The sequence below is a fragment of the Chiloscyllium plagiosum genome, unplaced genomic scaffold, assembly GCF_037043375.1.
Source record: "Chiloscyllium plagiosum isolate Xiang-an unplaced genomic scaffold, Cpla_swu_hap1 HiC_scaffold_18, whole genome shotgun sequence".
Lineage (NCBI taxonomy): Eukaryota > Metazoa > Chordata > Chondrichthyes > Orectolobiformes > Hemiscylliidae > Chiloscyllium > Chiloscyllium plagiosum.
The window spans coordinates 33044991-33072208 of record NW_028270156.1 but is presented as its reverse complement, the minus strand read 5'-3'; the positions used below and the strand labels follow the sequence as shown (position 1 = coordinate 33072208).

The 27218-nt window shown below is 43.5% G+C and overlaps 1 protein-coding gene across 1 annotated transcript in view; it reads right to left on the bottom strand.

Moving 5' to 3' along the window:
* galnt18b (UDP-N-acetyl-alpha-D-galactosamine:polypeptide N-acetylgalactosaminyltransferase 18b) overlaps positions 1–27218 on the bottom strand; it is a 245720-nt gene that overhangs the window by 131020 nt on the left and 87482 nt on the right. Inside the window, exons 2-3 of the mRNA XM_043705680.2 lie at positions 9885–10080; positions 1910–2076 (exon numbers count right to left, since the gene is read on the bottom strand). Of these exons, the coding sequence (XP_043561615.1) occupies positions 1910–2076; positions 9885–10080 (363 nt within the window). The remainder of the gene's footprint in view (positions 1–1909; positions 2077–9884; positions 10081–27218) is intronic.

The following is a 27218-nucleotide window of genomic DNA, read 5'->3' as shown; positions in this document are numbered from 1 at the left end:
ATATGGGCTGGGTACTGGCAGGTGGGACTATATTGGGTTGGGATATCCAGTCGGCATGGACGGGTTGGACAAAGTGTCTGTTTCCATGCTGTACATCTCTATGACTCTATATGCTCTGCTCTTTACCTCTTCATTTGCCTACACACTGCAGAATTTCTAGCACCTGAACCATTCTTGTAGCTACAATATTTAGATGGCTGGTCCAAGCCAGAAACTGAACCAGAACAGTTAATCATGTCACAGACTTGGAATTCATAGAATCATAGTCATTGAGTCATTCAACATGGAAACAGACCCTTCAGTCCAACCAGTCCATGTCGACCATAATCTCAAACTGAACTAGTACCGCCTGCCTGCATTTGCCTCATATCGCTCCAAACATTTCTTATTCATGTACTTATTTAAATGTTATTTAAATGTCGTAACTGTACTGGCATCTGGAAGTTCATTCTGCACACGAACACTCTCTGTGTAAAATATTGCCCCTCATGTTTTTAAAATCTTTCTCTTCTCACCTTAAAAATATAATCCCTAGTCTTGAAGTCCTCCACCCTGGGGAAAAGAAACCTGTCATTCACCTTATCTATACCCCTCATGATTTTATAAACCTCTATAAGGTCACCCCTAAACCTCCTATGCTCCTGTGAAAAAAGTCCCAGCATATCCATCCTCTCCTTATAACTCAAACCCTCCATTCCTGGCAACATTCTGGTAAATCTTTTCTGAACTCTTAATAATATCCTTCCTATCCTTAATAATAATAGCTTTATAATATCCTTCCTATCTCTGGAATTGGACACAATACCCCAGAACAGGCCTCACCAATGTCCCTGTCCAATGTCAATATGACATCCCAACTCCTATTCTCAAGGAAGTAACTCTCTCCCTACTCCCCAAAGCTTGTCAACCATCTACAAGGCTTGTCAGGAGTATGATGGAATACTCTCTATTCACCTGGATGAGTACAGCTCTACAAATACTCAAGAAGCTTGACATTATCTATGACAAAGCTTGATTGTCACCTCATCCACAACATTTGACATTCATTGTCTTCCATTCCAACACACAGTGTCAGCATTGTCCACCATCTACAAGAGATACTGCAACAACTCACCAAGGTTCCTTTGATAGCACTTTCCAAACCTCCAACTCCTATCACTCAGGAAGACAGGCAGTAAATGCATGGGAGCACCACTACCTTCAGGGGGTATCCCTCTAAAGCTTTATACCATCCTGACTTGGAATAATATTGCTGACTATTTATTGCTGTTCAGTCAAGACACTGGAATTTCTTCCCTAAATTCACGCTGATTTCCTGCAGCTCAAGGACTGATGCAGTTCAAAAAGGCAACACCTTGCATCTTCTCAAATGTAATTAGTCCTAGACAATTAAACAATTCCCACATTCCATGAGTGAGTTAAAGAACACATCCATGCATGCTTACTTGCATACGTGAGGAAATCATGCACATTCTGTAACACATAAACTCAAGCAAACACAAAACATGATCACTAACCACACAATCAAACACAGTCACAGACATGAACATAATGTACATATACATCAGCTTGCACAATACACACACATACACACTCCCATACTACACAGGATTTAATGTTCCTGGCCTTATGATGTTGTGTTGTAACTGTGTGTTTATCTACTAATTAAAGGAGATCTACTAATATTTATAGAAAAGAACAATAATCACTATTGTAAATTACTTGGAGAAACTTTAAATAAATCGAATATACTTGCAGATGGGTTTATTGAGATGGGGGAATAATTAGAAGGAAAAGTTGAGAACTCTGCAAAGAATTAATTGGGCCTAATTGACACTTGCTGTTCAAAACAAATGCTTCTTATAAGCCTGTGCTACATCCCAGCCTCAAACAATTGCCATCTACTTACCATTGTTACTGTGGTCATCGACTAGCACAATCTCCTTGAGGAGGTGAGCTGGGGTTTTGGATATCACTGAGTGTATGGAGCGTAGAACAACAGAAGGAGCTTCATTAACAAAGATAAAAACCACACTGATTTGAGGGAGGTTTGCTGGGTAGGTGAGGTTACTGCATCTGGAACAACACAATTAGAAATAGAAACTAGTCATATGGAATAACATTTAAAAGTTTCTCTCTTTTTCACTCTAAACTCATGTTTCATTTTGAAAGTGTGAATGGAATTTAGTTCTTCTCAACACTGAAGATGTGAGCTTGATTCAGAATCACACGTAGAGGATTCTCACATTACTTCATTCCAAAGTTCAGACGAAGCTATTCCGATTTAATATTACCATTCTAAAGTGTTTGTGAGAAAAGAGAGAGACTGTGTAAACAATTTTTCTTTATCGATGACAAGACAAGTTGAAAAAGCTTGGTTTTGTAAGTCGAGACAATGAATATGCAAGTAGGAAATTTAAACCTTAATAAAAAGACTGGTTAGCTCAGATAAAATATTGCATACAATTCTGGCAGCCACACTTTAGGAAGAAGGTCAATGGATATGAGAGGGTGCAGAAGAGGTTTACTAGAATGGCGATGGGATGAAGGACTTCATTTGTGGGGAAAGCTGGAAAACAGCAAGGTTAAGGGTACATTTGTCCTTTAGAGAAGGAAACCCTCACCCTTACCCAGTCTGGGCACATAGGTGACTCCAGTCACATGTCAATGCTAACTCTTCACTACTTTCTAAAATGAATCAGCAGTGTCTCAGTTGTAACAAACCTCATCAGGTAGAAGACTCATTGTGAACTTCTCAGGGCAACTGTGAATGTTCTAAGATATCAATGATGCTCACATCCCAAAAATGAAGGTAAAAGTAAATTCACACATCATCAAAATCACCAGGCTACATTTGTCGGACCATTTCAGCATACATGCTCCATCAGAACTGAAGGGAATGGAAGAACCATTGCTAACGTTGTTGCTGAAAACCCAAGTGCCATCAAACAGCTATTTGAGATGCAGTGCCCCAAACACAATTGGCCCAGAATGGAAGTTAGCATGGATGTACTGACAGAGAAAAGTCTCGGCTTAAGGGGAAAATGTGGCATCTTTTCTGCCCAAATGGCACCTTAGAAATTGGCACAGACAGATGGTGCATTAGAAGGGGTAAAGAGCAGAGATTTCATTATTTCAATATGATACCTGTGAAGTGAATGAATCCAAAGCTTCTGTGGTCCAGAGAGCTTGACAATAAAATGTCATATCACTTGACATATAAAGTCATTAGCCTGTATTGGCCTTCAGAATGGGATTGGCATCTCCACCACTGCAAGCACATTCCTTAGCCTGGCTGATTTTTAAACTCAAGAATCTATCCAGACTTACTGGAGAAGGTGGAGGGGGGAGTGATTGGATGGGCAAAATGAGGAAAACATTTCAGAAATAGGTTGAGGAAAACATGGTGTGAAGACCAGATAGGAGGCCTGACTCCATGAAATTGCTGCGGTCTACAGGTACCTCTCTAGCAATGGACCAGATCTCTATATGAGGAGAGTCCCCAAGTGCCCACTTAGTGTGATTTCTTCTGCCACATGGCTCTTCCATCTCCATTGATCCAGATAACCACATGCAGAATTAATAAACGTGACAATAACAGTGAAACAATTCCTCTGAAAGGGTTAATCAAATAGGCAATTAAAGAATCGATAACAGAGGCTTCAAATGCTTCAATTCCTCTTAATCCTGTGCAAGTGATCACTGAAACATTGACAAAAGAAATGACTTAAGGAATCATTTACTATAACTGCTTAAAGATGTCAATCAAGCAAATCCAACAGTTCTTTCCAGCTGTCAAAACAAACTCAAAATCAGGTAATTCTTTCATTAGTCTGGGCTCTTTGCCAAGCTACACTGTCCATTCCCCACAGTGATTCATGTGCCAGAATCAGTTGACCAAATTAAACACATTCCTCTGGTTATTCATAACCATTAGAATTCAGACTATACTCAACCAGCATGCATTTGCAAAACACCAAACAAAATGTCTACAATTCAATATGTTTCTGCAATCGGGCCACACTTAGTAAACAATACCAAGTGCTCTAAAAGCTTCACTAACAACCATTTTGAACAACAATAATTCATAGGCAAGGACCCATTTTCTGAAAATCAAAGGAATTTGTTCAAGCCTAGTGCCTTTCTGAATTATCCCGAAGCATGGCGAACTTAAAAGTGCCTCATTGCTTTTTCCATGGCAATGCCTTAGTCAATGAGAGTTAATCTGTTAACACATCAGGACCTGTGGCACAAATTGCTATGGTTGTTTGAAATTTGACATTCTTCTGTTTGTCCTGAGAGTGTAAGATGAAGCATTTCAGCAAGATGTGCCTCGTTTCAGCAATACTGTGTTAGCAAACGCAGACTAATAGTAAGGGCGTGTAATGCCCTGCCTGCAACAGTAGTAGACTTGCCAACTTTAAGGACATTTAAATGGTTATTGCATAAACATATGGATAATAATGGAATAGTGTAGGTTAGATGGGCTTCAGATTGGTTTCATAAGTTGGTGCAAGAAGGAGGACAGAAGGGCCTGTACTGCGCTGTAATGTTCTATGTTCCATGTTCTAGTAGGTTGAATGATGAATTGAAAGAACCTTGGCACAGCTTGCTTTGAACAGGTTAACATGCAGAATATGGTGCTTATTATTGCACACAGGGTGCATCCTGAAGGTTTCTTTCTTGTTGTAAATGTTGCTTGTATTCCTAAACCATAGGCATGGGAATCCCACTGATAACTCCATAGCATTCAGGACATTCAGCCCATCTGTTTAAATATACTGACAATGCCCATTGACTTACAGTCTCATGCCAAATGAGATGAACTTGCATCAGTAACTTGCTCAATCCCACAACACCAAACTTGCATTTCTATAGTATCCTTAATGTAAAAAAGTGTCCAAAGTACTTTATCTGGTAACTATTCTTAGCTTATGACAGTCTACATTAATAGCTTACTTCTATCTTCTCAAGGGAAATTAGGGATGGGCAATAAATACTGGTCTAGTCAGTGACTCCCAGCTCCAGTGAATGAATATTCAAAACGTTTTATGAGGAACCAGCGTCTATTGGAACAAAATGGCCCAGGCTGGTGTTAGCAGGTGGCTTTGTGGCCTATTCAGGCCAACAGGTTAAGATAGTGGAGCTTCCCAGTTCCAAAATGAATAAAAAACCGCTTCTTTTTTAATTACCCAGTTTCTGATGACCGTGTAGAGTTAAACCCAATTCTTGATTGAGAACAGGCAGCCTGAAGACTGGCTACTCGTAATCTTTGGCAATATTCCTCTTTATATGAGCCATCCAAGGAAATAAGCCCACAACCAGGAGAATTTGTTCTTTTATAGTTTGAATCAATATGCTCCATTGATAAGTGCACTGATTAGCTGCAGAGCTGCAGTAATGACTATTGGCAGTGTGTCACTGTTAGTTTTGTAAAACTGTTAAATGCTGGCTTTGGATGAGGTACTGAGTTGAAATCTTAGCCCTTCCTGGAACAGAGCTGTTTTGATTTTCCAGCGCACAGATTGTTTCTTTCATTTACAGAAATGCTTGGAGAAAGAGGCTAGTATCAAAGCATTTTGTTGCTTTAATTAAAAAGGGTTGTGTTGCCAATTTCTTGTTTGTTTCAGCCCAAAGCTTCTGTTTGGATGGTAGTTTTGAGATCAATTGACTATCAGGATGAAAGGAAAGGTTCCAGAAATACATAAATTAGGAAGACTTGGGTTTCTATAGCGCCTTTCATGAGTTCAAGACATCACCAAGTGTTTTACAGCCAGTGAAATATTTTTAAAGTATAGTAATTGTCGTCATGTAAAAAACTGTACACAGCAAGATCACAGGAAGGAGAGAATAGCCATTTGATCTGTTTGAGTGCTGTTGGCTGAGGGATAAGTATGAACCAGGATACCAGGAAGAATTCTCCTCCCTACTTTGAATTTATGGCCCTGGGATATTTTATACCCACCTATCTTCAACAATTCACCTCAGAGATAGCCATCTGTGAAAAGTGCAGCATTCAATCAGTACTACAGTGGGCCCGACAGAACAGGTTTGCTGTTCAAGCCTTTGGAATGGGACATGAACCCACATCCTTCTGATTCACATGGGAATTGCTTGAATTTGGACAGGCATTGAGCTTGGCTTTACCACCCAGGATATGAGGCCAGAGGAGATGTGGTTAAGGATAGACGAGGAGGGAGACACTATAAAATAAGAATTAGTCTGAACTCAAAATAGAGTAGTGGGGGCCAAAATGAGACCAGAGAGTCGGACTCCAGCAGTGATTCATCACTCTGTATCTTAACCCATCTCCACATCAATTTGCAATTTTGGTAGCACACTTTTTATTTGGAAAGTAACATGTTATTAAAAGATGCTTTGTTGCTCATGTAGGACTATCTGCTGCTGAAACTCCAATCCATGCCTTTGTAACATTCAGACTCAAATCACTTCTGGCTCCCTTCCCAACTTGCCTCCCTCCAGAAATATGATCTCATTTAAAGCTCTGCTGCCCATGCTCTAAGTCACACTAAATGTCTTCACTTCTGCACCAGCTATACATTGAGCCCTTCAACTTTAAATTCTCATCCTGCTTTTGCAGGGTAGACTCAGTGGGCTGAAAGGCCTAATTCTGCTCCTATATCCTTATAGTCTTGCGTTCAGGCAGGAAAGAATCAAATTTACAAAGAAATACGAAAATGCTCAGAACGGCATCGATATTCACCTATCCTCTAGCTCAGCTCACTCTGCCATGTCACCTGATTTTGCTCATTGCATTCTGGGCCATCAGATCATGCTGTGAGCTCCTGCTTGACGTAGAAGAGAAAGAGAGAGACTCAAAATGAACTGGCAACAAAAGGTCTCCAGCTGGATGACAGACACAAGAACATGGGGTGCTTTCTATGCCATTCGTGTCCCTGGATTCAGGAGCTATGAAATCTAAGAAAGTCTTGTGTTGGTTTCATTAGTTTTCAGAAAGTTTGGGAAACCTATACTAATGTGTCAATATCGCTGTGATATCACTGTAATGGAAATCCTGAACTTGTCCTTCCTAAGGGGATCTATATGGACTTCAGTAAGGCGTTCAACAAGGTTCCCCATTGGAGACTGGTTGGTAAGGTTAGATCTCATGGAATGCAGGGAAAACTCACCATTTGGATATAGAACTGGCTCATAGATAGAAGACAGAGGGTGATGGTGGAGGGTTGCTTTTCAGACCACAGGCCTGTGACCAGAGGCGTGCCAAAAGGATCGGTCCTGGGTCCATTACTTTTCATCGTTTATAGAATTGATTTGGATGTGAGCTTAAGAGGTTTGGTTAGTAAGTTTACAGATGACGCCAAAATTGGAGGTGTAGTAGACAGCTAAGAAGGTTACCTCAGATTAGAATGGGATCTTGATCAGATGAGCCAATAGCCTGAGGATTGGCAGGTGGAGTTTAATTTAGATAAGTGCGAAGTGATGCATTTTGGGAAAGTAAATCTTAGCAGGACTTATACACTTAATGGGAAGGTCCTAGGGAGTGTTGCTGAACAAAGAGACCTTGAAGTGCAGGTTCATAGTTCCTTGAAAGTAGAGTTGCAGGTAGATGGGATACTGTAGAAGGCATTTAGTGTGCTTTCCTTTTTTGGTTAGAGCATCGAGTATAGCAGTTGGGAGGTCAGGTTGCGGCTATACAGAGCATTGGTTAGGCAACGTTTGGAATATTGCGTGCAATTCTGGTCTCCTTCCTATCAGCAGGATGTTATGAAACTTGAAAGGGTTCAGAAAAGATTTTCAAGGATATTGCCGGGGTTGGAGGATTTGAGCGAGAGGGAGAGGCTAAACAGGCTAGGGCAGTTTTCCCTGGAGTGTCGGGGGCTGAGGGATGACTTTATTGAGGGTTATAAAATCATGAGGGCCACGGATAGGATAAATAGACAAGGTTCTTTTCCTTGGGGTGGGGGTGTCCAGAACTAGAGGGCATAGATTTAGGGTGAGAGGGGAAAGATATAAAAGAGACACAAGGGGCAACTTTTTCACTCAGGATGGTACGTGTATGGAATAAGCTGCTAGAGGAAGTGGTGGAGGCTAGTACAACTGCAACATTTAAAAGGCATCTGGATGGGTATATGAATAGGAAGGGGTTGGAAGGATATGGGCCAGGTGCTGGCAGGTGGGACTGATTGGTTTGGGATATCTGGTCAGCATGGACGGGTTGGACCGAAGGGAATGTTTCCGTGCTGTACATCTCGATGACTCTATGGCTAGGCTATCAATTTGCTCTTGCTCATTTTGCTATCACCCAAATCAAACTTAGCATCTCCTGTTAGATGATACAATTACTGTTTTTAAGGGTCCAAAAGAACTAGTGATAACATGGAGCATGACTAAGTGTTTTACCTTTTCCAGAATAGTGTTATGGACCAGATTAAATCTCCTCAAAATATATTAAGAAGACAATCTAGACTCTTCAGTTTCATGTTTTAAAGGCAAATACCAGGCATTGCATTCTGAATGCAATTTTATTAGTCAAACTATCAGATTTGAATGGAACACACTTGATTCATACACTATAGTTAAAATACTAAAAACAGAAATTGGGATAACTTAACCCTATTGAAAAAGTTCACAAAATAACAGATTATTTGGCTACTAAACATAGTAGATAAACATAATAAATATAGTAACATCCCATATACAGCCTCTTGAAAAAGGCAAGTCCAGGAAAATAGATTGTCTCACAGGCAATCGTCCGGTCCAGGATGAAAATATCAAGAGAAAACTCTGTGTGTGAGAGAGAGAGAGAGAGAAAGAAAGAGAGAGAAGCAGGGATAGGTGTACTGCAGCTTCCAAATGCTGCTTTCAGACCCCACAACTGCAACTACTGAAAAACCAAAACTAAAGATCCTGGTTCTGTGGGAGCTTGCCCCACCCATTCAGGCTGCTTCTATGATTCCCACTTTAAAAAAAATCTGTTTACTTTACAATTGACAACTTGGGACCTCTGTCTTAAAATTTCTCTTCAAAGAAAGGGACAAAGTACACCTCTTAAAGCCATAGTATGGCCACAACAGTAAAACCAGAGGACAGAGCCTGTTTGAAGTGAATAAAATCAAATATACTCTGTGAAAAAAATACTTCAATGATTGAGGGGTCATTCTATAGTATTGACTCCTGAGGAAGATTGGAATTGTTCATTCGATGACATTCACAACAGATCTATTGCATTCAGGTAACACTGGCATGAGCAATTTGAAAAATGACAAATATAACAAGCTGGGAAGGACTAGTTGATATTGGGGAAGATCTCCACCATTGAGGTACTCCTTACCTCAGATCTAGCTCTATTATAGAGTCACTGATAGGGATTGTTTAGTGTGGGTAAAGAAATGAGATCGTGATCTATGTGATGATGTACCAAGGACAGTAGCAGTCATGTGCTCAACTCTGAGAAGAGAACCCAAGGAACAGTCTGTGCCAAAGGTAGATCTACTACCTCACTGTATGGTATGTATCATGGTGTAACAAAAAGGAAATCTGCTAGAGTCAGAATAGTCATCCCTAGGTAGAGAAAACCTTCCTAATATATACTATACTGCAAATTACCCACAGGGACATCCAAATAAGATCCAAAAGTGGACCCAAACCAAGTAATGTGACCACCAGGATGGTTGAAGATGAACAAGATGGACCTTGAACAATATTGACAGCCAATGGTATTGTTTCAGTTGAGGAGAGTCTGGTCTTTTGCTGTGGGGGTTCTGCCAATATCACACAAGAGTTAAGGTAGATGGTCTATATGGGTCACACCTCACAAGACCCCAGAAAATTCAGGCTCACCTCTGTTTTACCTACATCCTGGAAAACCAAACAGTTACACCAGTGTTTTACATATAACATACCCATCTGGTCGGAGGTCAGGGATGGACCTGTCCAATGGCAGTAGGTCACTGAGGTAGCTGTTGTAGCCGTAGTATTGGAACTTCTTCAAAGCAACCCTCCGAATTTCAGGAGAAAGGTCATGACCCCAGTGGGCGAAGAGTAAGGAATCAGTAAAGGCATCAGCAGGCACATTCTCCTCTGACTTCTGCGGAACTTCTGGAAAGAAAGGGGGAAAAAGAGCTTACTTTGATATAATGCTTTTCACATCCTTGAGACATCCCAAAGTATTTACAGCTTTGGAGTGGTGGTCACTGATGCAAGTCTGATGGGTAAAATGAGGTTGTACATCCGAAATTATAATAGTGTAAAAAGATGCTTAAGCAGATGAACAAGTTATTTCACAACAGTGTGAGCATTGTGTATTCTGCATTTATGGGTACTGTCACCAGCAGGCGGAGATTGCAGTCCCTGAGTAATGAGAGAAATGCTCCTGAATGAAATGGCAAAATGACTGAGGCTGAAAATCATTGCAAGCAGAGAACAAGACCAGTCAGCAGCTATTTCTCACATTAAATTTTAAACTAGTTATAAAATCCATGAAAAACAGCAACAATTTGTAATCAATCCGCAAATTGTGCCTCTGTTGACTGCTAAGGAGCATTATCTCTGCACAGTTGCAGTGTGACGTTGTCTGACAATTAATCAGCCTTCTTTTCACTGAAAGCAGGGTCTCTCCTGCCAAAGAAATGTATAGAGCATAAATTTTATTTGTATAATTGCTGCTGTGTTTTCCTGGACCTGACAAATGTAATGTTGTGCTGGCATGATGTCACAGGTACAACTGTACATGTGCAGATGGAGCACAGTGTCCGTTTTTGTGTTGGGAACATACACTCCATTATTCTTAGCACACTGGGGTAAAATAGCATTACAGTGAAACTTCACCCAACCAGACAGGCAGCATGGAAATGTAAACACAAGGGTTTGAGAATTACAGACTTTCGACCCAAATTCCCAAATGTAGCGCTGATAGCTGCAGACCAGTCCAAATGAGAAGTATAAATATTTGTTGCATTGTTCTTTTGCAAATATCACATTTAAACCCTTCACTGCATCAACTTCTCTGAGATATTTGAGTGTGGGGTCTGAGATTTATTGAGGAAGCATCTAGCCAAAATGTTCCAGTCACATGGAGGGGGGGGGGGTGCTCTGGTTCAAAGGACAACCTGGCCTACTCCTGCCCTACATCAATTTGATGTGTTCGATTAAAACATGTATTTCTCTAGCACCTTTTACAACCCTCCTTAAATCCCTCTGTGTCTCTACCTCCCTTTCCTCCTCTAAGATGATCCTTAGAAATTACTCCTTAATCACACTCGATATCTAATGTTCCTGTGAAGTGCCTTTGGCTGTCTATTATGCTGAGAGTAATATATCACATTATATCAGTTTTTTTCAGTCTAAGTACTATCACATCAAAGTCAGATGATCAAAGGGCAGCAACAGGAGAGGTTTCAGAATGGAACTGGGAGTTGAGCATGAGAAATTGAATGAGAAGGAGATTGGAGTGAGTTAGGAGGTGGAGGGCAGCACTGTGGCTCAGTGGTTAGCACTGCTGTCCCACAGCATCATGGACTCGGGTTCGATTCCACCCTCAGGCAACTGTCTGTGTGGAGTTTGCATGTTCTCTCCATGTCTGTTGGTTTTCCTCCAACTGTCCAAAGATACAAACATTAGGTGGATTGACCATGCTAAATTGACCATAGTTTGCAGAGATGTGAAAGTTAGGTGGATTAGTCATGAGAAATACAGCATTACACGGAATACGATTGGGGTGGGAGGGGGAATGGGTCTGAGTGGGATGCTCTTTGGAGGGTTGTTGAAGACTCGATGGGTCAAATGGCCTGCTTCTGCACTGTGGGCATTCTATGAGGATTCTGAGATTGGAGTGAGTCTGGGGAGCTTCAAATGAGTTGGGGAAGTATGGGAGAGAATCGGGGGAATTTGGGAGTGAGTCGGCGGATTGTGAGAGTGAGAAAGCAGGAGTTTAGGAACAGTACTGTGGGTGTATTTGAAGAAAGCATGTCTTCTTTCCCTACTGTAATAACCAGTCATTGCTCAGCCCTAATCCATATCTTTCCCAAGTAAAACATGGCTTCTGAAAAGCAACAAATTCCAGTCTAGCCTTTCTGAAATTCCAGCTGAGATTCTCAACAGCACAGGAGTGGGAGCCTCACAGTGCAACCAAAATTCAAATTTTTAGGAACAAAGAGTCAGAAGACTAATACTTTCTGATCCAAAGCCTCCCTCAGTCAAGGTGTCTGTTACCAACACATTTGCAATGCTTAAAAACTACCAGCTCCTCAGATGTTGGATAAGTTAACGACAGGATATTTCTGACACAAAGGAAGTCTGGGTCAAGGTAATCCACAGCTGAAGGCAGTCTCTTTCAATTAATTGTATTTCTGTTCAATGGACACATTGTGTGACCAACCTGATGGAAAGTGAATGAATTTAACATGAGCCACATTCCCAACACCACACTCAAAGCAAATCCAAGGTCATTATTTTAAATGCTTGGGAAGATAGCATTCTTGTGCATGCATCTTGCAAAGCAGCTGCAGTCATGTGCAAAAGAAAGTCAGACATAATCTTCAGAAAGATAAGGAATTAAAATCACAAACTGCCTCTTGGATTGGTTTTCATCTTATACCCACTTAAGAGAATTCACAGAAACTTAAAAAGTCTGGAAGGGACAGTGGCACAGATTAAACAGAAATTTTTAAAAAAGGCTAGTTGGGGTTTTATTGACAGCCTGACAGCTTCATGGTCACATTTACTAAGATAGGCTTTTAAGTTCCAGATTTTAAAAAAATGAGATCCAAATTTTAAAGTATCTACAGAGGGATTTGAACTCTCAGTGTTCTGGTTATAAGCACTGGGTTCTGAATGAACAAACTGTGAATGAATCACTTCAGCACTGTATCAGAAACTGGCCTCCACTTCAGTTTTTGTTCATGCACTGAAAATAGTTTGATTCAGTTAGGTGGTCCTCAAAGAAATAGCTCTTCAACTCATTCAAATATTCCACAACCTCACATGGCCTGTCTCTTAAAAAAAAAGAAATTGCATTGATGTAGCACCTTTCACAACCTCAGAAAGTCCCAAAACACATATCAAAAGCTTCTTGAAGAGTAGTGCAAGAAATATCAGCCAGTTTAGACATTGCAATCTCATGCAAATAACAAATGGATAATGGTGACATTATAAATATTTTGATAATGTTGATTAAAACATAAATATTGCCCACAGGAGAAAATGTCCTACATTACTTAATGCTCATTTGAGAGGGCTGACAAATCCTGTGCTTAGGTTCCTTCCGGAAGACAGCTCCTCCAACTGTTTACTTCCTCAATACGGCCCTTCTGACAATGCACTGTCCCTCCAACAGTGCAGCAGTTCCTGATTGTCCCCCTCTGACAATGCAGCACCCCCTCAGTTCTCCCTCTTTGATGATGCAGCACTCCTTCAGTACTGTGCCTCTGACAGTGCAGTGCTGTCTCAGTACTTGCCATTTGACAGTGCAGCACTCCCTCAGTTCTCGCCCTCCGACAGTGCAGCACTCCCTCAATTCTCCCCCTCTGACAATGCAGCACTCCCTCATTACTGACCCTCTGACAGTGCAGGATTCCCTCAGTTCTCCCCCTCTGACAAGGCAGCCTTCCCTCAGTACTGTCCTCAGTGCTGTCTCAGTACGTATCCTCTGACAATGTAGCGCTCCCTCAGTACTGACCCTCTGACAGTGAAGACAGTACAGCCTCGACAGTGCAGCATTCCCTGGTCTCCCATTCTGACAACAGAATGCTCACTGATTACTACCCAATAAAGCAGCCCCTCAGTATTGACCCTTCAGCAGGGCAATGCTCCCTCAGTTCTTCCATCTAAGTGTCCAGTGCTCCCTCAGTTCTTTCCCTCTGACAGAACAGTGCTCCATGCTACTGCATTGGAATGGCAACTAGGTTTTTATTTGGATATTCATATTTGCTGCTCTCATGTTAAACTGCAATTTTTTTCCTTATGTGTATAGGAGAGTGTAAGCTCAGCAGCTGTATTTCTAGAATGAACACGCTCATGTTTGCATCAACAACCCTGCAAATGAGATTATGGATATCTCCATATAATTTAGGATCTAATTGGAAGTTGTACAAAAACATAAGGTAACATCTGTTTTCCTCTAAAGTCTGCATATAGATGGAACTAACGTATTTCTGTTGCCAGCTGTTCATAAAAATGAGACATCACAAAACACAGCTGTTCTGGGGATTGTAGTGTAATGGGAATGCTACTGGGTGTTGCTATGATCAAGTGGAGGAGGGATGAATCAGCTTGCTTCTTTTTAACCCCTTTGGTCAGCCACTTCAAAGATGTTAAATTCTTTTTTGCATACAGCTATGTTATATTCCAGGGAGTGTTATTCCTGGATCAATTATTGGTGCAATGTTGGATAGGGTTGTTCTTTTTCTATTGTTGGGTTGCTGGGGATATCTGGGTCTGATGATCACTGGGTGTTCTGTGCAGGTAGTGTGTTCACCTCTTCCTGGTCAGCTGCCTGCAGTTGAGGAACAGCTTGTGCAGTGGGACTTAATTGTCCTGTAATTGTGTCAATGTATCAGTCTGCTCATTTTCACTGTGTACTATCAAAATGACAACTGCCGCTCTCAGGTGCCAAGTTACCACTTGGGCTGGTCTTTGTTGAGTTGCTTGAATGCTTGTACCTTGATTAGGTCTCCAATGCTCTGACAATGTGTTTGCCAAAATTAAAATACAATGTCAAAAGGAAATTCGGGTTGCTACTGTTTCATCTTAATTTTTTCCAGTCACACTATTTCCAGCTTCAATAGCTTTTCACTGCTGGAAGAATAGTGTGCCTTCAGTAATTCTCCATTCAAGGATAGCCTTGCATATGTCATGCAATGCCAGCGCTGACATTCTGTAATGAAAATGATGAAGTTACTTTCCAATGGGATACCTCCGATTATCGAACTTGGGTTTAATGCAGCAAGATGGATGTGGAAGGCTCCTTTAGGGCCTTGGATGGGTCCGAAACGTCGATTTTGCCTGTCCTCGGATTTTGCCTGTCCTCGGATGCTGCCTGAATTGCTGTGCTCTTCCAGCACCACTGATCCAGAATCTGGTTTCCAGCATCTGCAGTCATTGTTTTTACCTCGTTGATTTTAACCCTACTGCGAATCCTCTTGCAAGGATGCCTGCCTTGAAGAAGTTTTCCTCCTCTCTCTACAAGAATCTCAGGGAGTCTCTCTCCCACTGCAACTCCCAGGTCATTTCCTCAGCCCTGAAGCTCTTCAACCATGTCCTGAAACAAACTCGCTATCACAGCCACATTTGCTTCCTCAGTGCCTGTATCCGTAACCAACTCATCCCACACGGACTCCGGACCACCTTTAAACCAGCAGAGTTCGGACCCGAACAGGATAAACAGTACAGACTACAGATTCAAAAACACCAGCAACGGTTCTCCATCAAGATCCTCCGCTCCACGCTTGCAGCAATGCGCCGGTACCTAACCTCTCTACAGTCTGCCCTGCCTCAGCTGAGGGCCACACTCTCTCAGAATTGCAAAGGACCCACTCTGTACTACATCCTCAGGAGAATCCATACTCTCAACAAACAGTATTTCAATTCCATCTCAAACATCAAAAACTGTAAGCACAACAAACTTTTATCTACCCACCTCCATAACCAGCGCTCCTCGAACATTCCAGAAGATTCCCGTGGCCTCGGAAACACCATTAGCCATGCGGCTAATGCAGCTACCACCCCCACGCTGATTGATGATGTCACTTCTGCCCCCATCATGGCCACTTACACAGCCACTTCCGCCCCTCACAATTCCTCATGCATCACACGTGACATCACTTCTGCCCCTCACATCATCGCCGATGCCACACGCTCAGTGACCTCCGCCACCCCTACTGCCGTGTCTGCCACCACTTCCGTCCCCACCAACGCCACTCACCTGCATTCTGCTGACACGCCCCCCACAGACCCCACTGTCACTATCCCCACCCCCCAGAACCCCGAGGGGAACACTACCCCTGCTCATGACTCTACCCCCATTCCCCCCACCATCATACCCACTCCAGGTACTGGCTCCGACCACAATCCCAGCTCTACACCCACACCAGCTCCCAGCTCCCAGCCCTGCCGAGTTTTCACCATCCCCCCAGACCTCCCCCTCACTGAGGACGAACGATCAGTCCTCAGCAAAGGACTCACCTTCGTCCCCCTCCGTCCACGCATCAATGAATTTAATACACGCCGTGACATCGAACAATTCTTCCGTCTCCGCCTCCGCCTCCGCCTCCGAGCTTACTTTCACAATCAGGACTCCCGCCCACCTTCCGAGGACCCCTTCGCCCACCTCCAACACACTGCATCCACCTGGACACCCCGTGCTGGCCTATTACCTGCCCTCGACCTCTTCATTTCCAACTGCCGCCGGGACATTAACCGCCTCAACCTGTCGACACCCCTCCCCCACTCCAACCTCTCATCCTCACAACGCGCAGCCATCCAATCCCTCTGCTCCAATCCTGACCTCACCATCAAGCCAGCGGACAAAGGGGGCGCAGTAGTAGTCGGGCGCACTGACCTCTACATCGCTGAAGCCAAATGCCAACTCGAGGACACCTCTTCCTACCGCCCCCTTGACCATGACCCCACCCCCCCATCACCAAACCATCATCTCCCAGACCATACAGAATCTCATCACCTCAGGAGATCTCCCACCCACAGCTTCCAACCTCATAGTCCGGGAACCCCGCACTGCCCGGTTCTACCTCCTTCCCAAGATCCACAAGCCTGACCATCCTGGCCGACCCATTGTCTCAGCTTGCTCCTGCCCCACTGAACTCATCTCTACCTACCTCGACACTGTCCTATCCCCCCTAGTCCAGGAACTCCCCACATACGTTCGAGACACCACCCACGCCCTCCACCTCCTCCAAGACTTCCGTTTCCCCGGCCCCCAACGCCTCATCTTCACCATGGATATCCAATCCCTCTACATCTCCATCTGCCATGACCAGGGCCTCCAAGCCCTCCGTTTTTTCCTCTCCAGACGTTCCCAACAGTACCCCTCCACCGACACTCTCATTGGTTTGGCCGAACTGGTCCTCACCCTTAACAATTTCTCCTTTGAATCCTCCCACTTCCTCCAGACCAAAGGGGTAGCCATGGGCACACGTATGGGCCCCAGCTATGCCTGTCTCTTTGTTGGCTACGTAGAGCAGTTGATCTTCCGTAATTACACTGGCACCACTCCCCACCTCTTCCTCCGCTACATTGATGACTGCATTGGCGCCACCTCGTGCTCCCACGAGGAGGTTGAGCAATTCATCAACTTCACCAACACATACCACCCTGACCTTAAATTTACCTGGACCATCTCTGACACCTCCCTCCCCTTCCTGAACCTCTCCATCTCCATCAGTGACGACCGACTTGACACTGACATTTTCTACAAACCCACTGACTCCCACAGCTACCTGGATTACACCTCTTCCCACCCTACCTCGTGCAAAAATGCCATCCCGTATTCCCAATTCCTCCGCCTCTGCCGTATCTGCTCCCAGGAGGAGCGGTTCCACCATAGAACACACCAGATGGCCTCCTTCTTTAGAGACCGCAATTTCCCTTCCCACGTGGTTAAAGATGCCCTCCAACGCATCTCATCCACATCCCGCACCTCCGCCCTCAGACCCAACCCCTCCAACCGCAACAAGGACAGAACGCCCCTGGTGCTCACCTTCCACCCTACCAACCTTCGCATAAACCAAATCATCCGCCGACATTTCCGCCACCTCCAAACAGACCCCACCACCAGGGATATATTTCCCTCCCCACCCCTCTCCGCCTTCCGCAAAGACCGTTCCCTCCGTGACTACCTGGTCAGGTCCACGCCCCCCTACGACCCACCCTCCCATCCTGGAACTTTCCCCTGCCACCGCAGGAACTGTAAAACCTGTGCCCACACCTCCTCCCTCACCTCCATCCAAGGCCTTAAAGGAGCCTTCCACATCCATCAAAGTTTTACCTGCACATCCACTAATATCATTTATTATATCCGTTGCTCCCGATGCGGTCTCCTCTACATTGGGGAGACTGGGCGCCTCCTAGCAGAGCGCTTTAGGGAACATCTCCGAGACACCCGCACCAATCAACCAAATCGCCCCGTGGCTCAACATTTCAACTCCCCCTCCCACTCTGCCGAGGATATGGAGGTGCTGGGCCTCCTCCACCGCCGCTCCCTCACCACCAGACGCATGGAAGAAGAACGCCTCATCTTCCGCCTCGGAACACTTCAACCCCAGGGCATCAATGTGGACTTCAACAGCTTCCTCATTTCCCCTTCCCTCACCTCATCCTAGTTTCTAACCTCCAGCAACACGATCCCCTGACTTGTCCGGACTTGTCCGACCTGCCCAGCTCCTTTTCCACCTATCCACTCCACCCTCTCCTCCCTGACCTATCACCTTCATCTCCTTCCCCACTGACCTATTGTACTCTATGCTACTCTATCCCCACCCCCACCCTCCTCGAGCTTATCTCTCCACGCTTCAGGCTCTCTGCCTTTATTCCTGATGAAGGGCTTTTGCCCGAAACGTCGATTTTGCCTGTCCTCGGATGCTGCCTGAATTGCTGTGCTCTTCCAGCACCACTGATCCAGAATCTGGTTTCCAGCATCTGCAGTCATTGTTTTTACCACCTTAATGCAGCAAGGCCATCCATGAGGGATTTGTCAGGTTTCCTTATGATCCCTTTAGTAATTGTTGCCGCTGCCTCAACCTTTCCATTTGACTGGGATTGTATGGGAATGATGTGCAGTGTTCAATGTCCCAATCTTTCGAGGTCCTAGGGAGACCTTCGAGCGCAGGTTCATAGCTCCTTGAAAGTGGAGTCGCAGGTAGATAGGATAGTGAAGAAGGCATTTGGTATGCTTTCCTTTATTGGTCAGAGTATTGAGTACAGGAGTTGGGAGGTCATGTTGCAGCTGTACAGGACATTGGTTAAGCCACTTTTGGAATATTGTATACAGTTCTGGTCTCCCTCCGGTTGGAAGGATATTGTGAAACTTGAAAGGGTTCAGAAAAGATTTACAAGAATGTTGCCAGGGTTGGAGGATTTGAGCTACATGGAGAGGCTGAACAGGCTGGGTCTGTTTTCCCTGGAGCATCGGAGGCTGAGGGGTGATCTTATAGAGGTTTATAAAATCATGAGGGACATGGATAGGATGAAAAGACAAAGTCTTCTCCCTGGGGTGGGGGAGTCCAGAACTAGAGGGAATAGGTTTAGGGTGAGAGGGGAAAGATTTAAAAGGGACCAAAGGGGCAATGTTTTCATGCAGAGGGTGGTATGTGTATGGAATGAGCTGCCAGAGGAAGTGGTAGAGGCTGGTACAATTGCAACATTTAAAAGGCATCTGGATGGGTGTATCAATAGGAAGGGTTTGGTGGGATAATGGCTGGGTGCTGACAGGTGGGACTAGATTGGGTTGGGACATCTAGTTGACATGGACGAGTTGGACCAAAGGGTCTGTTTCCGTGCTGTACATCTCTATGACTTTAAGTGACTGAATTCTTCACTCCTGAATTGAAGGCCATTGCTGCTCCTGACAATGTCAGGAATGCCATAAGACTGAACTGTGCTTTTAGGCATTTGACAATCCTAGCAGTAACCATTAAAGTCAATTGGTGTACTTCCCAAGTCAGAATAGTAGCCAACTGTGACAAGGTCATCAGTTCCTGAGAGAGTGAAGAGATCTAATACCAGCTTCATCCATTGGAGTTTCTTGGATGTCACATGCTATCACCATCTCTCAAGCTTACTTGACTTGATATGGTCCTTGATTCTGTTGCTCATGTTTGGTCAGTGGAGATCATCTTTTATTATCTTCCTGTTCATTGCTGACTGCATATATATACTTCAGCATCTCTCCTCTCAGCTACTTCTTCCTGATAATGACTCCATTTCTTTTGTACAATATGCCACCTTGTGCTGTCAAATCACCTTGATGTGACCAGTGTGCTCTTATAGAAACTGGTGTGTTCTTGATGGTCTCTGGCCACTGTTTTATCATTACTTCTTGCAACCATTGGTGAACTGTATCTGCTTGGACAGCATGTTTGATATGAACCAGGTGCTTGTCTGTTAAATTGTCTACTGGGTTGGGTTGGTGACTTCCACAACACGATGAGGTTTAGCTTCACCTTGAGTCTGGAAGGTTTCACACTCTGTTGCAGCATTCTCCACTTTTCTCACTGGGACAGCTGCTTTCGACATCATGTCTGCAATCTGTACCTGTTTTCTTCACTTGTATGTTACAACCAGATGATACCTCTGTAACTGGAATACTATTTTTTTGCAGACACTTTAGAGCAGATAGTAGTGGTTTGAGGTAAATGCTCTGAAGTGGCTTGTGGGTGGACTTAATTAACTACTTTGAAGACACAAAGTGACCTTGATGAAAATGTTCACAATGTAGGACAATGGCCAGGCCACTCTTCCTTGATCTGGACATAATGTCTTTCTGATTGTGTTAGAGCTCTGGCTGAATTAAGTCCAATTCTGATAATCGCAGGTACCATATTGTGGAGTAACTTCATCATTTTCATTATAGAATATCAGCTCTGGTATTGCCTTCACTAGTTACTTGATTTCAGTGAATGCTGCTTCTTGTATTAGATAAGATTTGATTCCTTTCAGTGTGGAAACTGGCCCTTCGGCCCAACAAGTCCACACCGATTCTCTGAAGAGCAACCCACCCAGACCCATTCCTGTACACCTAACACTATGGACAATTTAGCATGGCCAAATCACCTAACCTGCACATCTTTGGACTGTGGGAGGAAACCGGAGCACCCGGAGGAAACCCACGCAGACACGGGGAGAATGTGCAAACTCGACACAGACAGTTGCCCGAGGCAGAAATTGAACCCTGGCGCTGTGAGGCAGCAGTGCTAACCACTGAGCCACCGTGCTGCCCATTGAAAGAAAGTGAAAAAATATTGTGGCCCAATATCACTGCACTTCCTTGGCTGTCACTTGGTGTAATGGTTCACATTCCAATGATAAGTTGAGCAAGAATTTAGCAAAATAATTGCTGCATCTAACAAATCATTGTTTTGCTTTTATATCTGTTTACAGCTGCATCACTGATACAGCCCTCACCTTTCTGGGCAATGATGTTTTGCTGCCAGCACATGATCTATGTATTTGACTTCAGGCATCTTGAATTATAATCTTTTCCTTGTCAGAGTTCAGCTTCTGCTGACAAGTTCTGTGGAGCAGTCACATTAGATTTTCATCATGGTCAGCAATGGCTTCTTCTATTGTGGCTCCACATGATAAATGAGCAGATCATCTGTTACATCTTCCACACCAGGCAGATCATGTCTGCATTATTTTGGAGCTGTGGATACACTGAATGGTATGTGTAACCATCTATATCTCCTGCAGAGTATCCAGAACAGTTACAAAGCTGCTGCTTCCACCTAGCTTCATTTGCAAGAAATCATCCGTAACAGTACGGCTGTGAAGATATTTGCCTTTGCAAGTTGTGGCAAAATTCCTTCAGTGGTTTATTGTGGTAGTTAGATCTCTTCAGGGATTTATTTGGATTTCTTTTGGATCAATGCATACTCTCTGTTTTCCAGGTTGGTTCACTTCTATTGTGCTGCCAATCCATTCAGTAGAATGTCACTTTCTTGATCATTGTCTTCCTTCTTTTCCAGCTCTTCTATCTTGTCTCTTTTAGCTGGCCTTGAGAGCAGCTGGAACCTTTCTAAGCAGATGCTAAATTGGTCTTGAATTCTCATCTACTTCATGATCATATTCTCCTGGAGGCATCTTAACCCTGTAAACCCTGGTCTGGAATGTGTTCCATGGCCAGTGGTTTAATGTGCCGTAACATGTTACCAATGTTTGGCACACGAAGGGTCACCAATCAAGTTTTAGATTCACTCCGTCTAAGACGAGTGATGTTTGCCAGCCACCAAATGACATGGGACCCCAGATCTTCATTCATCTTATTACAATGGTCTCAAAGAGTAATCTATCCTCTTGACATGGGTATGCTGCCATCATATAGTTTTAACCTGACTTTCAAGCTTCATTTTTGGATTGTCACATGGAGCTACTTAGCGTCATACTCATAGAGATGTACAGCATGGAAACAGACCTTTCAGTCCAACCCGTCCATGCCAACCAGATATCCCAACCCAATCTAGTTCCACCTGCCAGCACCAGGCCATTATCCTTTCAAACCCTTCCTTTTCATATACCAATCCAAATGCCTCTTAAATGTTGCAATTGTACCAGCCTCCACCACTTCCTCTGGCAGCTCATTCTATACACATACCACCCTCTGCGTGAAAAAGTTGCCCCTTAGGTCTCTTTTATATCTTTCCCCTCTCATCCTAAACCTATGCCCTCTAGTTCCGGACTCCCCAACCCCAGGGAAAAGACTTTGTCTATTTATCCTATCCATGCCCCTCATAATTTTGTAAACCTCTATAAGGTCACCCCTCAGCCTCCGATGCTTCAGGGAAAACAGACCCAGCCTATGCAGCCTCTCCCTATAGCTCAGATCCTCCAACCCTGGCAACATCCTTGTAAATCTTTTCTGAACCCTTTCAAGTTTCACAACATCTTTCCAATAGGAAGGAGACTAGAATTGCATGCAATATTCCAACAGTTGCCTAACCAACGTCCTGTACAGCCGCAACATGACCTCCCAACTCCTGTACTCAATACTCTGACCAATAAAGGAAAGCATACCAAATGCTTTCTTCACTATCCTATCTACCTGCGACTCCACTTTCAAGGAGCTAAGAACCTGCACTCCAAGGTCTCTTTGTTCAGCAACACGCCCTAGGACCTTACCATTAAGTGTATAAATCCTGCTAAGATTTGCTTTCCCAAAATGCAGCACCTCGCACATATCTGAATTAAACTCCATCTGCCACTTCTCAGCCCATTTGGCCCATCTGGTCAAGATCCTGTTGTAATCTGAAGTAACCCTCTTTGCTGTCCACTACACCTCCAATTTTGGTGTCATCTGCAAACTTACTAACTGTACCTCTTGTGCTCGCATCCAAATCATTTAAGTAAATGACAAAGAGTAGAGGACTCAGTACCGACCCTTGTGGCACTCCACTGGTCACAGGCCTCCAGTCTGAAAAATAACCCTCCACCACCACCCTCTGACTTCTATCTTTGAGCCAGTTCTGTATCCAAATGGCTAGTTCTTCCTGTATTCCATGAGATCTAACCTTGCTAATCAGTCTCCCGTGGGGAACCATGTCGAACGCCTTACTGAAGTCCATATAGACCACATCTACTGCTCTGCCCTCATCAATCCTCTTTGTTCATTCTTCAAAAAACTCAATCAAGTTTGTGAGACATGATTTCCCATTCACAAAGCCATGTTGGCTATCCCTAATCAGTCCTTGCCTATCCAAATACATGTACATCCTGACCCTCAGGATTTCCTCCAACAACCTACCTACCACCAACGTCAGGCTCACTGGTCTATAGTTCCCTGGCTTGTCCTTACCACCCTTCTTAAACAGTGGCACCATGTTAGCCAACCTCCAGTCTTCCGGCACATCTCACTTGCGACTATCGATGATACAAATATCTCAGGAAGAGGCCCAGCAATCACTCCTCTCGCTTCCTACAGAGTTCTAGGGTACACCTGATCAGGTCCTGGGGATTTATCCACATTCATGCATTTCGAGAGATCCAGCACTTCCTCCTCTGTAATATGGACATTTTGCAAGATGTCACCATTTATTTTCTTCCAGTCTATATCTTCTATATCCTTTTCCACAGTAAATACTGATGCAAAATATTCATTTAGTATCTTCCCCCATTTTCTGCGGTTCCACACAACGTTGATCAGGTCTGTGAAGGTCATAATGTTGCATGACAGTATCTGTTTGGCATTTACACTGACCTCATTTTTTCTTTGCAGTCCTCATTCCAACAGTCACAAAACTCTTGTAGTGGGGACACTGCTTTCCCCACACTGGACTCTAATGCATGATATTTTCTGAGGCTTTTGCAACTTACCCTTTATCTGAGATTGTTCTACTATGTGTTCCTGGAGTATCTGTCAGCCTTGGTCTCCTACTGTGAATATGATTTGTTAATGCACAACTTCTGCATTTTTGCATACATTAATTGCCTTCTTGCATGCAATTTGTCTTCCCGCTGTAAGTGTGCTTCTACTTTTGGATGCCTTGTTTCTTATCAATGGACTCTTGTTGATCAATGGACTCTTTTTTCACATTGTTCCCCAGTATTGAATAAATACTGTTTGTATGTAATGTTCCCTTAGGGCTCAAGGTATGTCTTCTACGCTTTTAGAATTTCTGCCATTTACTTTTCCTGCTATTCAGAGAGATTTAGGATTGAAGTTTAGGGAAACTTTAGATTTAGGGAGGCAACGGCCTGGTGGGATCATTGCTGGAAGGTTAATCCGGAGAACTAGGTAATGTTCTGGGGACCTGAGCTCAATTCCTGCAATGACAGATGGTGGAATTTGAATTTAATAGTAATCTGGAATTAAGAGTTTAATGGTAATCATGAATTCATTGTTGATTGTTAGAAAAACCCATGTGGATCATCCATGTCCTTTAGAGAAGGAAACTGCCATCCTTACCTGGACTACATGTGATTCCAGACCCACAGAAATGTGGTTTACTCTCAACGGCTCTCTGGGCAATTAATGCTGGCCTAGCCGGTGACGCCCACATCCCATGAATGAATAAAAACAAAAGAATATATTTTGAAACAGTCTCTTCCCAACGCTGATGAAATCGTAATGACTTGTACTTGTTCTGGTTCTGTAGCTATTGTATAATTCTGCTGTTGTTTATGGAAGATTTTTCAGTTCATTTTCATACCCCCACCCAGTCCTTCTGTACTAGGGGCAGAGCTGAAGCTATTTTCTCTTCAATAATGTTTTCACTCTGGTCATCATTTTATTCCCTTTTCAGTGGCAACTCACAACTCTGTGACTGTGCTTTTTATTTCAGCTCTAGACAATCACCTCAGTATCTCTGGTGACACATTGTTTCAAGTGTACAACATGTCAGTATATTCAACGTAAGGACTTCATTGAGTTTATGCTTAAGATGTCTGCCTAAGGGTGTGTGTCACATGTTCGATATCACATGACGAAAAAAGGCTAAAACTGACTTTTGTACATGCTTGCAATTCAATCCAAATACAGTTAGTCCCCCTCTCCCCTTCATCACCACACGTCCAAACCCTATTTCCCTATAACTCTGTTCCTTTAAAATTTTCAAGTATCTATCCAATTCCTGTTTGAAAATTCTTCTTGAACATTTTTCTATGGCCTTTGCATGGCAATGAATTCTCAACTAAAGTATCTCATTATGTTCATCATATCCCTACTTTTTCTTTTATTTAATTTATGATTGATTTAAAGCATGTCCCCTCTGGTCACTGACCCTCCTGCCAATAGGCACAGCTTCTCCCTACCTACTCCAAGAAAACTCTTCATAATTTCGTTTTAATTTGATTAGATTAAATTAGATTCCCTACTGTGTGGAAACAGACCCTTTGGCCCACCAAGTCCACCCCGACCCTCCGAAGAGTAACCCAACCAGACCCATTTCCGTCTGACTAATGCACCTTGGTTACTTTGAGAGCTGTCACCAACAAAAGCCAAATCACTGATGACAGGTTGTAGACATTGTCCGGACTGAGTGTTATGCTCATTTTTCTCCATCAAATGTCCCAGCAGGTGCAACTGAGAATATATTTTGGAGGAGCTAGGAAAGACACAATGCAAAATTAGGAATATTTTTACACCGCACTGGGGAAACACTTGCTGAAAGGAAATAAATCACAACAGTTCAGCAAATGGGTAACAAGGATGTCTTATAAAAGATCTGGTTCTCCTCTGAAGGATTTTTTAAAATGCTATTAAAGGATGGTTGAGTGAGTTTGAAAAAACAGTGCTTCCGTTTCACTTTCACAGATGGTTCTATAAATCTTCTACCGTTGTGCAACTAACCCGTCTGCTGGGGTTTCTTGTCATCTGCTTTTGTAGGCAGTACTTAGTACACAATGAAAATACGCAAGAACAAAACACCAATGTGGTGGAGGTGAAGGAAGTCTAACCATTGGAGTCATGTCCTTGTAAACACAGCTACAAGAAAACAGATGGCAACATGTTTTCTGAGAAGACCAAGATTCTGGTATGCATAAATCATTCCTTCTAGTCTTCTGAGAATTTTTCTGCTTAAAAATCAGGGAACATTTACATTCTGGAAGGAGGTCACTCAGATCATCATGTCAATGCTGTTGATACTATCACCCATCCTAACCCCCACCTTCTTGCATTGAGTGGGTAGGCGTGCAGCTCTAAGTTGGTATCCAGACATTATTAAAATACGGTGAGAGGTTATGTCTCTGCCTCCCTTACAGGGAGTGATGACCCAGGGCTCAGTATGTCTGCATCTTGGCAGTGGTGGTGTTCAGTTGAAAATTGCTAAGAGTTGTGAAACATAGGCCAGCATCGCCAATTCACCCTTTATTTACACATGGACAGTTCTTGACAGTGATCCAACTCCCTCAGAGCCAACCCTCAGAGTGAGCAAAACCTCTGATACTCCTGTTATCTGTCAGCCGGCGCTCACTGATTGGACTGGATTAACAGCTCCTATCAGGAAACTCATGTTCTAAGAGGCCCAGCTGACCTCATTACAATCACTACAAGTTGTAAATTCCTGAGACAAAAATATGTCTTTATTTTTTGTCAGACATGACTCAGTGGAGATACTCTCACCTCTTGTGGGTTGAAGACTTAGTCCAGAGACTCACAGTGCAGAACTGAGGGAGTGCCAACTATAAAGGCATTAAATGGAGATCCTGTCTAGATAGTAACATTCCTGCAGTCACTGTTGTTTGTGTTCTGTCTCTGTTATTACACACATGATCCAGCAAGTACTTCAGTTTGAACTGCTACTCTTAAAAACCTGTGCACAGGCTCCTGCAGGTCTCTCTGTTCCTAGGTCCACTTCTAAACTGGTAGTTTAGTTTGCATTGCCTCTCAGTGTTCTTTCTACTAAAAATGAGTTACATCACAGTCCTCTGCATGAAACCTCATTCGCTCTTTGTCTGTCCAGTTCATCCGTTTATGTTGCCCTGAAGGTATTTTACAACATTTCTGAGTGTCATCTCATCTGCACTCTTTAAAGTTATATCTTGAAAGTTCAAGTCATTAATATCTATTGAAA